Genomic DNA, 16,591 nt, shown 5'->3' on the forward strand with positions numbered 1-16,591 from the left:
TGAAACTGAAGAAAAAAAGTAGTGCTCAGTGGCAAAGTTAACATTTTTAATTAATACATGTAAACTATATATAGTAGAAATATGTGATAGGAATATTTAAGCTTCTAGTCTCAAGATTCTTCAATGATCAGTTTGAATAAGAGATATTATTAAAATTATGATATTTTAAGATATATGTAAATACCTTTGTTGCTTCTTTAAAGAAAAAAGAGGTATTTGTTATGCTAATATAATAATAGTGCTCAGTGGCTATTTAGTGTTTGAATTCCAAATATATACTGTACATAGTTAAAGGTCCAAGTTCAATTTTAAGTTCTGATATATCAAAAATATATTCTTTGGAAAAACAATTTATTTTGGATTCTTTTTTATATGGAAGTGCTCGTGGTTCATTATTTTTTGGTTTCCAAAATTTATATACTGTACATAGTTTATAACTTTATAGTTCAAGTTAAACTTTTAATTTTGTTATATATCATATATATCTTATGATAAAAAAGGGTTATTTTTTAGGACCTTTTGATATGTTTGTTAGTGCTAAGTGGCTCATTGTTATTTGGATTCCAAATATACTGTGGATTCATTATTATTTATTGGATACCAATGTTCGTGGATTTCGTGGGTACAGCAGAACCACGAAATTAAATGTTCAACGAATACAAACTTTTATTAAGGTTTATATATACAGACTCTGCAAAACCATTAAATTAAATATCCACGAATATGCAAGATTTTCTTAATCCACGAAAATTGGTACCCACGAACATAAATGAATCCACAGTATACTGTACATACTTATTTTATGTTTAATTTATTTATCAAATGATGTTGATAATGTGATAATATAGGGTTATTGCATGAATATTGGGGAATATTGTCCCGAGTAGAATTTTATATTGCACGAGCTTGTGAGTGCAATATATGTTCTACGAGGGACAATATTCCCCAATATTCATGCAATAACCCTTTTATTGTATAGCAATATAATATTTGAAAGTACAAATTGGTTTAAACTGAGATTTTGACATTGATGACGTCATGAATTTTGAAGATTTATTGCACTAGTGCAATATTGGAATTTATTGCACGCTAACTTTTGGTTACTTTCTGTGGGAAATATTATATTGCTATACAATAAATAAAATTATTTCACTTTCAAAGTCTATTGTTCTGACTCACTATTTATAACAAGGCTCTTAACTATTGCTGCTTATATTATCATTGATGTTGTGTCTTGATGAAAAATAAAATTATCAGCCTTCAAACTAATTGTTACTATTATCTATGTTATTTAAATATCCATGTCAAACTTGCAAAATTGAGTAGTTTGTTTACTGCTCACATTGGTTGTGAGTGTCCATAAATGGACAGTTACACCATTTAAGTTTTTTTAACACCATATACATAGATAACATATTAGTTGTATCAGAGAAACAATTCTTAGTTTGAACAAAAGAGTTATATGAATCAGGAAGCCAGTTAATACAACATATAAAGTAGACTAATAACCTGTAGCACCTGAGAAACTGAAGTAACCAAGCAAACAAGACATGCCTTTAAAAGATTATCTTTCCAGACACATATTTTAAGAGCATTGATTTTGTTGCCCATCCAGTTTTTTTTTCATAATAGTGTGACCTCTTATTTTGCTTGTCATTTGTTGCTGACGCTAGTGTCCGTTTTTTACGATAGTAATGGGGCATTATGTTTTTCTGGTTTGTGGGTCCGTTTGTCTGTCTGTTCGTTTGCCCCACTTCAGGTTAAAGTTTTTGGTTAAGGATGTTTTTGATGAAGTTGAAGTCCAATAAACTTGAAACTTAGTACACATGTTCTCTATGGTATGATCTTTCTAATTTTAATGCCAAATTACAGTTTTCACCCCAATTTCCCGGTCAAGTGAACAAAGAAAACGAAGAAATTGTCTTTCAATCACGTTATTGGTTATGTCTTGATAATTATTTAAATACTGACCATTTATAGATTTCTACAGGCATCTGTGAAAGCTCTGCATTGAAAGCTAGACCTGTAACTACATCTTTTTTTTACATGTATCCACCGTATGTGATCTTCATTGGGGAGTTCTGTTTTTTTTGGAGTATAATCCTTTAGAAAATATGTCATTTGTGTACCCACTAAGTTCATTACAATTGGTATCCAAAGAATAATAATGAATCCACAGAAATCACAATTCTCATAACCATGAATGTTTTACAATTCCAGAGTTATGACCTTTACAAATAGAACAAGAATATGTCCAAAGTATACATAATGTAGGATCAATATGTCTCACTTTTGCAAAAGTCTCAGGCTCAACAAAAATTTAGAACCAGGTGGAATAAAACCTAATGAACAATCAAGACTTACATCAAATAAAGTAGAACTAGTGGTTGTAGTATTAAACATATAATTTACCACAAGTGATATTCCATTCACAAATTCTCAACTTGGTGAAACCCACTGTAAAAACATGTGCAATTTGGAAGATATGCATGTAGTTATCTTTTTTATGCCCCACCTACGATAGTAGAGGGGCATTATGTTTTCTGGTCTGTGCCTCCATTCGTTCGTCCGTCCGTCTGTTTTCTCACATGTCTCAGTCACTGGACAACAGACATACAACACATAATATTTGTATTTGTATAAAGGGTATGAAGTATCAAGTTATTACATCTTTGACCATTGACCAAATTTAGAAACAAAAGTATCTCAACTTTAAAAGAACCTAATATTCAAATATTACAGAATAAGAATAGGAAATTATTCTTTTATATAAAAGATAAGATATAATTTAATACCAATTAAGGGCCCACACGGGGCATATTGAGAATACAAGTATAAAGAAAAAGAACATTTATTAGCATAAATACATAGAATTTACATACTGTTTACACAATAAAAATACAATTAGATATTAAAAAAACAACTTGATTTATAGTATATAATATATTGTATTTTATATAGAAAATTAATACTCTAGTTCTAACTCATGTTGACTTGAATAAAATTTCAACCACATATACATTTTGAATGCACAAATGTGGTCATTTCTGAATTAAGACAATGCCAAAATAAAACAGATCTACATAGCTGTATTCTCTATAAATGGTTCGATCACCTGTCAGGACTTTATTTTGGTATTGCAAATAATTAGGATTTCTTGGACTGTTTAGATATCTACATTTTTGACAAAAGATTGATGTATCCTGGATAATATTGGTTAGGATTTGATTTATGAAAATTATTATGTACATGTGGAAATGTATAACAAGAGTGCACACACTGTAATGTCTCGCCTTCTTCACTAATCATTGATATCATGTTGATAGTCCTTACTATAAAGCTTCATTACAACTGTCACATACACTTTACAGAAACCAAGAAAACTAAACATTGACCAATGAACCATCAAAGTGAGGTCCAAGGTCAGATTAACAATGCCAAGCAGACATGTACAGCTAACAATTCATCCATACAACAAACATAGTTGACCTATTGTTAATAGTTAAAGAAAAAGACCAAAACACAAATACAAAAATGAGGTCAAAGTTAGATGACACCTGCCAGTTGGACATGTACACTTTACAGTCCTTACATACACTGAATGTACTAGACCTATTGCTTATAGTATCTGAGATATGGAACAAAAATGCAGGCTCGACAAAAATGGATATTACTATAAGATCATAACTTTGAGTATTATTCATTGTTTTGTTTATTGTTGAAGTGCATTGATCTGAGCCTTTTTCAACTAATTTTTACCTACTGTCATAACACCACTTGTACAGTTTCAGTTTAAGGTAGGGTTTGGCACTCATTTTTTTTACCCCTTCCATTAACGCCTGTGCCTGTTCCCAATCTGGACATATTGTGTCCATAAGCCAATATAAGGGGTTGTCATTGTATCAGTATTTACTTTTGATTTTGTTTTAAATTGTGCATATAAATGAGGCTGCTTGCATATTTGCATTTTTTTACACTTGTCACTGTGGAATGATTCAAAGCTAAGTATAAAGTGTGGGCTTTTGCTCTGTGTTTAAGGCTGTATACAAAATTATTATTAGCAGTAAAATTAAGGGCCTTATTGGGCATACTAGGATTTAAACTATAGATTTGAAAGAGAAAAAAACAGGAATTCATTTATCACAGCATCACAACAAATAAGAGAGACTGACAGCTTAGATCATACACTTCATATTCTGTTCAGTAAAACACATAATTCCTGGTATACAAGGGTTAAATCTTGTCAAGGAATACATACTGATATCATTGCTCAAAAATAATTTAATCACACCAATTTAATAGGCGTTTTTTATAACTTGATGGAGAAACCATGCAATTTGCACAGTGAATATACATTTGCACTGAATCTCAGTATATATATATATATGCTTTAATACAAAAGAAGGAGATTACTCCTATATCAAATATTGCATTTATATAAAAGCTTATACTTTTAATATTACATTTACAGTTATACATTGTATATGAAAAAGTAGTGTTTAAGTTTGTTTAGACATAACATGGAGCATAACATCTCTAAACACGTCTAGTCCATGTGATACTGAATATTTTGTTATGTCAATGGTATTCCTTAATTCCGTGAATTCATCTTCTATTAATGGGCAGTTGTCTCTTGGTTTTAAGAAGATTGTCCCATTCAGTTCAAGGTTTAAAGTTTGAATGACCTCATCAACACGCTCATCGGGTGGATTCTCTATGTTGCGTATGCTGGTGTTCTTTTCTGGATTCCCTAGTAAAAGTGATTTGAACCACATCATATTTGGTGTTTTGTTACCCTCAGTTCTAATCTTATGGTTATTGTGGGTATTCATCCACTCTCTTAAAGCAAAGTCAATACGTGGTACGAAAACATACTGCAAGACCCATCTGTGGATACTGTTTGTAGTGTTAAGAATGTTCTGTTCTTCCATAAGACAAAATAGTTTGTAGAAAACATCAAGGACTTTGATAAATATGTCACGCCATAATCTTTCGATTCTTTGATTGTGGACAGAAGGCCCAGTCATGAAGCTTCCTCTTCCCTCACCGTTTACTGAAATCATGAACCGTCCAGTGTCTGCATATTCTGTACCATGGTCAGCTCGTATTCTGCTGGGTACTCCATAGTTCTTCACACCTTGAACAAAAAAGCATGCAGCAGCCTTTGATGTGTTGAAAGTTGAAGCCCTTAGGAATGGAATTAGTCTTGAGTGACCATCAATACCGCCATGCACAATTATGCCCCATCTGAAAAATTAAAAACATTAAATAAAAAAAATTGCAAACTTTCATCTCTTTATCGCAGTGAATGACTTATTATTGGTTATTGAGCTCATATCTTTTCTATTATTTATATATCTATAAATAAAAATCTATTCCTATATGTGATGCATGTGCCCATGTGTGTAAGCCAATTTAATGAATAGATATTTTAGGCCTGACTGATGATAACAATTTAAAAGGTGGCACTGCCAACTCATTCTTTCCAAACTGCACTCAGGAAGAGGAAACCTTTCAACGCCTTCGCATCAAAATTTCTTCATCTTTTGACCCCATCAGAGCTATCATATATAAAAATTGTGCATTAACAGCCAGGTGTTATACACCAACACTTTTTACATCACTATGACAATGAGGGCAATCCAATGTATTGTTTCTGCAAGATTTCTACATACACAACTTTTGTTTTTGACTGTTAACTGATTTATACATACACTGATATTATTGAGTGCAAAATAAAATTTCTATTTGCTTTTTATGAAATTCATTTCTTAAATGTTTTCGTTAAGAACATAAATTAATAATATGAATATTTTTATCGTTAGAAATATATATTTATTATATAAACACAAGTAAAAAATCACTGATAATATCTATGTACACATACAGAATAATCAGGGTAACCTGTACACATGCAGAAAAATATCTCAAGGATGTACATAGTGTTACATGTTAATCTCCATAAAAAAGATAAACAATTTTTTATGTATTTCTATATGTTTTTCTGAACTTTTAGTGATTCCCTATATAATCAAACATAATTATTTTCCAAAAAAGGGGAGGGGGCAGGGCCCCTCTGGATCAGCCTATGAACCTACATGTAAAAGTACATTTGTACAGCAGGAACAAGAACTTCTTTTTTAAATCCTTGAAAAATGATCTATGTTAAATGTATATTTTCGATTGGACTATATCGCGATTCACATGTCATGATTCAGAGACCTTCACACTAAATCACTATTTATATCATTTAATCTTGAAACTGTTCACCTATATCTGCATGTAAATGTACATCCACATAAGATATCTATTCAGTAGCCACAGTCATAATCATGATAATCAATACCAACCTGATGAGTGAATGATGAGTGTCAACATGCCAAACTGAGTTTGCAGTGGGGACACTGTATTGACGCCTTTGAATAGTACATGACCATCTTGTAGCAGTTCCAAGTGGGTCTACTCTGCCTAATATGTCTCTGCATCTCTGACGCTGAACATTTACTCCTTTAGTTTTTAAATAGGCTTGGACCTCTAAAGCACCTATTAAAATAAATAGTAAAGGGGTTTTCATACTTTTTTGCTATTACATTGTCAAATGAAACTAATGCAGTACTACAATGCATAACACATTTAACAATGGACAAACCTTTTAAATTACTTTTACAACATTGAACAAGGCGAAATAGAAAGTCTAATCTTTAACCAGTATTAATAAATCAATGTTATTTAATTTGAGCATGCAAATTGAAGATAATGTTATATATTTTACCCTGCTTATATATATATATAATTACTGTTAATGCATTGGCTCAACAAAACTTTTATGATGAGAGTTCCAGATACTATATAAGTTTGAAAGTTTGGCCACTAAATGCCACATGTTTTAGGTGGTAGCTAACTCAAGTCGAAATAAAAAGAAGTGGCATGAGTGCAATTAGGCAATGTTCCATCAAAACACAATGTTGTTGAAGATAACAATTATATGTTGTAGTATGGCCTTCAATGCTGAGTCATAGCTAAATGTCGATCAGCTTCAATCATATACCTTTTTTCTGATAAACTTACCTCTCATAAGATATACAGTATACAAAACTATAATACTAACCTGCATTTGGATGATCTCTATTATAATCTGAGATTAATCCCTGAAGCTCATCATCTGGCATGTTTGAGAAGGAGGATCTTATCTGTATGTTGTTTTCTTTTAGTTTACGATACAGCGTGTTAACATGTATAACACCACCAAGAAGTCCATCTTCAGCAATCTGTTTAACAGTAAACCCAAGTTGTAGAAGCTGTTGAAACTTTGTCATGTCAATGTCTAGCTGGTTTCTACCTTTACCAAACTGGTTTGGTATGGTTTGGCCTATAAGTACACAGAAAAATAACTCAAAAATTAATATGTCATGTTCAAATTCTTAAACAGTTGAATATTGAATATTTAAGCTTGATAATGTATGATTTGGATTGTGATCAGATTTTTGACACATTATAGGTTTATGACACAAAATAATTGGTCAAAGATCTTTAAAGTTTTAGATGGGACATTTAATTTACCTAGAATGGTATGATATCCAAAATCATACATGGTAATTCAGTATTATATAAAACAAATGGAGAAAAGGCAATGCATCCCTTTTGACACAGATGATTCCCCTGCTGGCATACAGCATTAACATTTGTTTTATATAAAACTGAATTACCATGTATTATTTTGGATATCACACCATCCAAGGTAAATTAAATGTCACCATTTTTTAAACCTTAATTGTAGCCCACTTGTGTTGGGAGCAGCCAATTTGATTGTTTAGACATACATGTAGTAAGATCGGAATCTGGATCTGAATCGGGATTGGAAGGAAACAACCGTTTCTCAGAATTTAAAGAAAAATACCAGGTCAGGGTTTTGAGTCCCTGTCAGTTATGCAACAGGAAACAGACATATTTTTTTTTGGCCTTATACTTGAGTTTTGTGATACATAGTTTTGTGTATAGATTTGACAACCCTTGGTTTGGGCAAACTTAAGTTACAGGACAGAAAAAATTAAAGAACCTTAGTGAGCGTGCTCACATACCCCACCGTCCCCACATTGTCATTGGAGAAATGAAATAAGTGTAAGAAAAGAAAATTGTATAACAAAAAAAAATTGAATCATAATTTTCTGTCAATATGCACATCTACATAGTATGTCCTTATTATCTACAAAGTTTCATGAAATTCTGTTGTGTGGTTTCAGAGGAGTTGCGATTACAAACTGTTGCAAAAGTACATTGAAGCAAATAAGTTCAAAGGAGCACAACTCCTAGAAAGAAAAAAAAATCGTAATTTCCTATCAATATGCATGTCTACATAGCATGTCCTTATTATCTACAAAGTTTCATGAAATTCTATTGTATGGTTTCAGAGAAATTGCGATGACAAACTGTTGCAGTAGTACATTAAAGCAAATAAGTTCAAAGGGGTGTAACTCCTGGAAAAAAATTGAATCATAATATCCTGTCGATATGCACATCTAAGATGTATTCTATGTAGTATGTCCTTATTATCTACAAAGTTTCATGAAATTCTGTTGTGTGGTTTCAAAGGATTTGCGATGACAAACAGTTGCAGTAGTACATTAAGTAAATAAGTTCAAAGGGGTGTAACTCCTAGAAAAAAAATTGAATCGCAATTTCCTGTCAATATGCACAACTACATAGTATGTCCATATTATCTGAAAAGGTTGCGTGAAATTCTGTTGTGTGGTTTGAGAGGAGTTGCGGTGACAAACTGTTGCAGTAGTACATTAAAGTAAATAAGTTCAAATGGGCGTAACTGTTGCAGTAGTACATTAAAGTAAATAAGTTCAAATGGGCGTAACTCCTAGAAAAAAAATTTAATCGCAATTTCCTGTCGATATGCACAACTACATAGTATGTCCTTATTATCTGAAAAGGTTTCGTGAAATTCTGTTGTGTGGTTTGAGAGGAGTTGCGATGACAAGAAACAGGACTGACGGACGGACTGACCAAAAACAATTAACCCTTCGCAACCTGTTGCGTGGGGTATAATAAATAAATTATAATATAAAGGGGCATAACTCTATGATAATTAAAGTGACACTATCCAAATTCAACTTGATTTGTGTTTTGTGGTTATAAGCAAATGTGTATAAGTTTCAAAAAATTTGGTTGAGGCAACTCAAAATTTTGCTTTTTTACCAATTAAGGGGCAACCCAAAAACAGGTTGTCTTGATCATCTGAAAATTTTAGAGCAGATACATGTAGATGTTGACCTGTTTAGTATACCCCCGTGTCAGATTTGCTCTAAATGCTTTGGTTTCAGAGATATAAGACAAATTCTACATTTTAGGCCTATGTTCTATTTTAAGCCATGATGGCCATCTTGGTAGGTTAGTGGGATCACTGGACACATTTTTAAACTAGATACCCCAATGTTGATTGTGGCCAAGATTGGTTTAAGTAATCATTTTGCCCAGTACGGCAGTAGTTTCAGAAGAGAAAAGATTTTTGTAAAAGTTAACCATGAAGGATGACGAGGGAGGCCCAGTGATGAGAAAAGCTCACTTGGCCTTTCAGGCTAGGTGAGTTAATACGGAAAACAATAAATAAAAATATTTCTCTCTATACTATCTTTTGATTGTAATAACCTTCTGTCCAAGTTTGGTAAAAATCTAGGATAGTTTATGAATCTAGTAAATATTTTTAAATTTACAAAACTTTAACTGCAGACTGTATGCAATGTTAACTAGAAAAAAAACTCAGTCTGTTTATAAAAAAAAATACCTAAAAAAAAGAACAAAATTTTTACAAAGTTATCTTCTAGAAACTAGCTTTTGATCATAAACAAGCTTCTGTAATCCAGGATAGTTTAAGCAAGTTATCAAAATTTTAAAAACTTAAATTACTAAGTGAATGTAATGTTTCCTATCAAAAATTCAGTCCATACAAAAAATTGGATTTAATTTTTTTTTACTTCGAGATACTATCTTATGTCAGATCATAACAATAGGCTGTCAAGAGCCTGAATTGCTCACCTGTATTTCACAAAAGAAGATTTTTAAAGGTTAGCAAACTTGAAGAACACATTGTGTAAAATTGTCTTTAAGGGTAATTACTTCTAAATTAAAGGGGTCAATTGACAAATATGGACTTTTTAACGTTTTTGTAGATCTTACTTTGCTAAACATCATTGCTGGTACAGTTTATATCTAGCTATAATAATATTCAAGATAATAACAAAAAACTGAAAAATTTCCTTAAAACTACCAATTTAGTGGCAGCAACCCAACAATGGGTTGTTCTATTCGTTTGAAAATATCAGGACTGATACATTGTACATGTTGAACAATTTCACCCCATGTCAGATTTCCTCTAAAAGTTTAGTTTTTTATATAAGCCCAACATCTAGACTATTTTTAGCCATGGTGGCCATGTTTGTCGATGGATCAAAACTTTGGATATAATTTATAAATTAGATATAAGGAACATTCAGTTAAAGTTTGAAGGTATTTGCCCAGGCCAAGCAGATTCAGAGAAGATCTTTGAAATAGTTTACGACGACAAACAACTTATGCCAAGTGATGGCATAACCGGTGAGCTAATAAAGCTGTCCAAGTTAGGAAGTGAATTCATGTCGTTAAGAAAGTTATTCAAATTTTAAAAACTTTAACCACAGCGTGAATATTTGTGGCTGCCACTACCACCATTTTAAATGTAGGATCCTTACATATCGCTTTTTCAACAAAAGTTGAAGGCTCGACAAAATGACTTCACGCTTCATCTAACGATCATGCTAACCAAAGATTCTATACAAATCTACATACTCAATGCATTCTGATGTGTATTGCACAAAATGGTGCTTTCAGCAATTTCAAAAATTTATAAAAAAAAAAATGAATCCTCATCACCCCTTGGGGGCATTACCACAAAACTTAATTTGTGTTTTCCCTTTGTGAAATGGAACTTTGTGGTACAATTTTGAATAGATCCATTCACTTCAACACACACTATTAGATATAAGAAGATGTCATGTGGTATGAGTGTCAAGCCCCTTTGGTGTCATTACCCCAAAACTAAATCCCAACCGTTCCCTTTGTGGTATGGAACATCACAAGTCACAGTTTTCATAAGTATATGTAAACTTACCATATCTGTTTAGCTCTGGTTCTTCAGATGTTTCCTTATGGTGTGGTAAATTTTCTTTAAATTCTTTAACTGATCTGATAGCTCTCTTTAAATCTGCATCTGGTAGAGAATCACTGCCTTCCAATCTTGTTAAGTTGCGAAGTACCTTAAATACAAACAAATATGTACATTGTAGTGCACTAAATTCTTTTCTGAGGAAAAAAGCAAACACATGTACAGTCCTGATAGTCACAGTGTCTTTAATTTATATGTAAAAATTATATAAAATATGGCGTATACATGATGGGTAACAATTCAAAAGCCAATAGGGTATCAGTTTACTTGCAAAATTCAGCAAGCATCTTACATGTCACAGTCAGAGATATAACTCTATAGGGTTATTACAGAGAATAACTTGTGTGTGTTATTACAGATACTTTCATGAGTCGTCTACTCTTTATTCCTTAAATTTTCTAAATCTGTAATAACATATTATATATGTTTGTTATTTGTAAAATTATTTAATTTATAGTGAGCTCTAGGGAACTCTTGAGACTTTGCGCAGAAACTAAATGCATAGCCTTGATAACTAATTTTTAATTTAATTAATACATTTTTTATTTTATACCATGGAAAATCAATGAGACAAGGCTATCAATGGATAAAATTAGCTGTGATAACAAAACTCAGCTATTAAAGGAATGTAACTTATTATATAAAACCTTTGGGAATTACTGAGAATCTTGGACAGAACCTCAGTACATTTGTACATGCTCTGGTCATTATTTCTTACAATAAATTAAAATACATTGTAATTAAGTGTCACCGTAGCTATTTATTAGGGTACAGTTATATACTAGTACTACACTATATGTTGTGTGTACTATATATTTACTATGTTCATTCATACATTCATTCATTCATTGACGGACAGTTCAGGCCATTCATTAGGAGGCGGTACCCGGTACTTTTACCCTCCTATGCTATTGACAAGTACCGCCTAAATGTAGGAATTTTTATATAAGATATTCATGGAATAAATTGAAAAGTACCACCTAGAAACGTGGAAAGTACCAGTCAACATGAAAGATAATGAAACCCCTGACAGTTAGAAAAAGACTTTATTCTATATACTACTCTGCACGAAGTTATTATGCATGCAACCCCGCCACTTTTTCTAGCACTATATATACGGTGAACTCGTACTAATGCGAGTTTCACACACTTTAGCACGCACGCTACTAGTCCAAATAATTATGACGTCTTGAAAGGCTATTATAATTTTTTTCTTTCACGCTTTAAGGCGTCAAAGAAAAAAATTATAATAGCCTTTCAAGACGTCATAATTATTTGGACTAGCACGCTACATAAGGGAGACCTAACTTTTTCCCTACTTTCAGGTAAGCACATTTTCTTTTAGGCCTTATCATGCATGTACTTATATCCAATTCATAGTTCAATTTATAAGGAAACTTCAAGTTAACATTTGAAATAAATGTTTATTATAATTATGTACTTTCAGTGTGAAATAAATGGTTTGCAACATTATATTTTGTCACATATTCAACGCCCTATTTACGAAGATCAAGTGGCCATAGTACCCTGTGACATAAGCATGAGGGGGGTTAGGAGGGGTCTTGATCCCGAAATCCCGAGATTAAAAACACGAAATCCCGGGCTTAAAAAATACGAGATCCCGAGGTCCCGAAATTCGAAAAAAGAATTCCCGGATCCCGAAAGGGTCAATCCCGAAATCCCGAGCTTAAAAACACCCGATCCCGGAGTCCCGATAAAGGTCCTATCCCACCTCAAGCATGATGTATGCCTGAGCAACTGCTTTGAAGTGATAACACCCTCAAGTTATTACAGGCATATTTTTTCCGTAATAACAATTTTTTATTTACTCATTAAAAAAAAATTATAGGTGTACTATGCAAAATTGGCAAACTATGAACTGTTATATATCTTTCAATAGTTTTTATAAGTATACATATAGACAAAAGTAATATCAATAGAACATTTATACATTCTAACTAAACTACTGTTACGCTTACAAAAAATCGGAAATCCCGCATCACGCTAGAACCCCCCCCCCCCCCCCCCCCCCCCCCACCCAATGGCAATGAGACCCACTTTTAACACTGACAACCTAAACAATTTAACCGACTTACCTCATCTACCTGTCTATGTGCAGCTTCAGGTTCCAATGTGTTGGCAGAATATTGTCTTTTAATACCTCTTAAAGTGTTACTGATACGATCTAAGACACTGCTTACAGTAGGTTGATGAGATCTTTGGAGACGATTCATGGTGACTACAACATGTTTTGGTTTTTTAAAAATGGCGCTTGTTTGCAAAATGTTTACCGATGTGTCGTGTCTTTCTATTGGTCGAATTAATGATTCGGAGTCTCTCTTTTTTCCCCAGATAATCGTTTTTCTCAGAGTTTTCAGATAATCCCGGATTATCTCCAGATAATTATTTATCTAATATTTTGAGAAAAATATTGAATTATCTCAAAAATGCATTAAGCTCAGATAATCCCTGTTTATCTTAAAATTGTGAGAAAAACCGGGATTATTTGAAAAAAATCGAGATAATCCCGGTTTATCTGAGCTTAATGAAAAAAAGTGAGATAAACCGGGATTATCTGAGATAAACCTAATTTATCTGAGATAATCTTAGATTATCTATTAAAGTGGTTCAGGCGTGCCATACAAATAATAGCAAACATAAATAAGTAATAGAAAATGGCGGACCCAAAACTTTTTATAAAAAAGTTGGGTGCAATGACTGTCATAATAGGGGGCCCCCTACAGTGATGCCTCAGTGATAAAATCTATAATCAACCACTTTTTTGGAGGAAAGAGAGCGGGACCCCAAGACCCCCCCCCCCCCCCTTAGATAAAGTGACTGACATTTAGTTCAAAATACCATGATTTGTTTTTTCAGGGGTTTGCCTTTAGCTGTAAATGTTTATGTATTTGGGAAAACTTTGAGGAATATTTGGTCTTCAATGCTCTTCAACTTCGTACTTTATTTGGCCTTTTTAACATTTTGATTCGAGCGCCACTGATGAGTCTTTCGAAGACGAAACGTGCGTCTGGGGTAAATATAAAATTTCAATCCTGGTATCTATGATGAGTTTATTTACATCATAAAAAATGAGTAATCATAATATCCATATTTCATCACAACTTAAACTTCTGAGATGATCCCTACTCAGGACATACATACTTGAAATATGATTTTAAGTGATCTTATCATTAATGTTGTTTATTACTTGTAGACTCTTCAAATGTTTTTTACACTTTATGCTCGAAGTCCGTATTGGATAAATATTGTAGCTGGACCAACAGTTTCATATCTATCAATAGTTATGAATACCATAATCTTTGTGACTTTATTTGATAGAAGGGTACGCACACCTACCACGGTAATTATGCAGGGACTGGCAGTGGCGGATGGGTTAACAGCGCTGTGTACTTATGGCTTTGAGCCTCTGTTTTCCCTACATTATAAAGAAATCGGGATTTCTGGCACAGGAAACATCTTATATCAGATTACAAACGAACTTCGTGTCTCTATAGAGGAGACAAAAAGGCTAGTTGGATTAAAGTTTCCATATTGTTTGATGCATTACTGTTTATCCGGTCTTTCAGACATGTTCCACCTCGTATCTATATTATTGACAACTTGTCTTGGATTACAAAAGTTAATAGTATGTCTTATACGACACAGGATCAATATAACGAAACTTGATGTAAGAAAATCTGCCATAGTTTGTGTTATGTTTTTCATTGTTTCTATCATTATAAATATTCCAAAACTGTTCGTCGTCACTTTAACGCAAGGAAAAGAAGACGAATGCATGGTATCGGAACCTCACGAATATATACAAAAGTATGTCTTGACATATTATCCAATTCTGTTTACAAGCATTTTAATTATTGCTGTAATGGCAATGCTGTTTTCCACGTTTTGTATAAGTGTCACTCTCTACCGATTGAAGAGCACTGGAAATACTTCTCGGCACGTGTCAATGTCTACAAAGAGGTCCTTTATATTGACTCTTTGCGTAATGGTAGTTTTTCTACTCTCAGAAGTTCCAAGATTGTATATCAACGTATCATTATTCAAGACATATCGATCAGACACGGACAAGGTAGATATTGCTTTGAACAAAGTTAAAACAGAAATTTACCGCCAGTCGTTATCATGTGGTAAGGGTCTGTCAGAAAATCTTATTAGCGAAGCACAGCAAAGAGAGAAGGCGAAGTTTACTAACGATTGGACCTGTATATCTGGACTCGACGAACTTCCGTCAGATTGGAGATGGGTCACTGATATCGTAGCAAATGTCTCTATAGGAAAGTTTCAAATACAAAATTTAATTTTCAAATCACCTTCAAAACTGAGAAGGAATGCAGATTTATATGCGAATAAACTTTTGAATGTAAAGGGTTTCGATTTCTTTTTGAATATGAAAAACATAATGCCGGCAAATCGGTATGACCAGCTATACGAGGCATTTGAGAAGATCGCGTCTTCACAAGATACTATGATAAAACAACTAATGATAAGGACTTCCATAACTTCATACTGTAATGATGTACCTGAAGACATATTTATGGACGTGTTTTTTAATATTTCTCTAAACTCTGACTGCTTATATACTTCAAAATTTGAGGAACTTGTTTCAAACCTTCCGTTTCTGATATTAGGGTCTACCCCTTACAGCGAACCGATGAACTACAGACTAAACATAATCTGGGGACATATTGACATTAGTTTGAATCATTTTAAGCTCCTAACTGAAATTTTAAAACTGTCAATGGTTTTTGGTTGTGCATCAAACTTTATGATCTATATAGTTATGAGTGTAAAACTCCGAGAAGCGTTGAAATTGAAGTTAAAGTGCTGGAACAATCGACAGAGCAGTGTAGCAATGATCGAAATATCTTGAAGAAAAATGAAAAATATTTAAACTCTTTTTTTTGTTTGTTGTTGTTGATCGACTCATTGAAACAGAAATATGGTCATATATGGAACGCCGTACCGTAACTGTCTTATAAATGATACTTCCTTCTTTACCATGAAGACGTTTTTCTTTATTATGATGAGGCTTTTCTCTATCAGGATGAGGTTTTTCTCTATCATGATGAGGTTTTTCTCTATTGTGATGAGGTTTTTCGTTATCATGTTGAGGTTGTTCTATAATATGATGAGGATTTTCTCTATTATGATGAGTTTTTTCTCTATTATGATGAGGTTTTTCTCTATTATGAGGAGGTTTTTATACGACCGCAAAATTGTTGCGGTCCTATATTGGTATCACGTCGTCGTCGTCGTCGACCACGTCGTCAGCGTCGTCCGAAGATGGATGGTTTCTGGATAATAACCGACGTTAAGGGAATACGATACAGTAGCAGGGGCAGATAATAACGTTTTCAAAACTGT

At 33.0% G+C, this 16,591-nt stretch overlaps 1 protein-coding gene across 1 annotated transcript; it reads right to left on the reverse strand.

Moving 5' to 3' along the window:
- Positions 1–4,499: 4,499 nt before the first annotated feature.
- Positions 4,500–13,570, reverse strand: LOC143049520 (uncharacterized). The gene is made up of 5 exons (XM_076223126.1): positions 13,303–13,570; positions 11,153–11,297; positions 7,109–7,369; positions 6,351–6,543; positions 4,500–5,247 (listed from the first exon to the last, which is right to left on the reverse strand). The coding sequence occupies exons 1-5, from the start codon at positions 13,438–13,440 to the stop codon at positions 4,500–4,502; spliced, it is 1,485 nt and encodes a 494-aa protein (XP_076079241.1). The 5' UTR covers positions 13,441–13,570.
- Positions 13,571–16,591: the final 3,021 nt, after the last annotated feature.

This window comes from Mytilus galloprovincialis, chromosome 10 (assembly GCF_965363235.1).
Source record: "Mytilus galloprovincialis chromosome 10, xbMytGall1.hap1.1, whole genome shotgun sequence".
Lineage (NCBI taxonomy): Eukaryota > Metazoa > Mollusca > Bivalvia > Mytilida > Mytilidae > Mytilus > Mytilus galloprovincialis.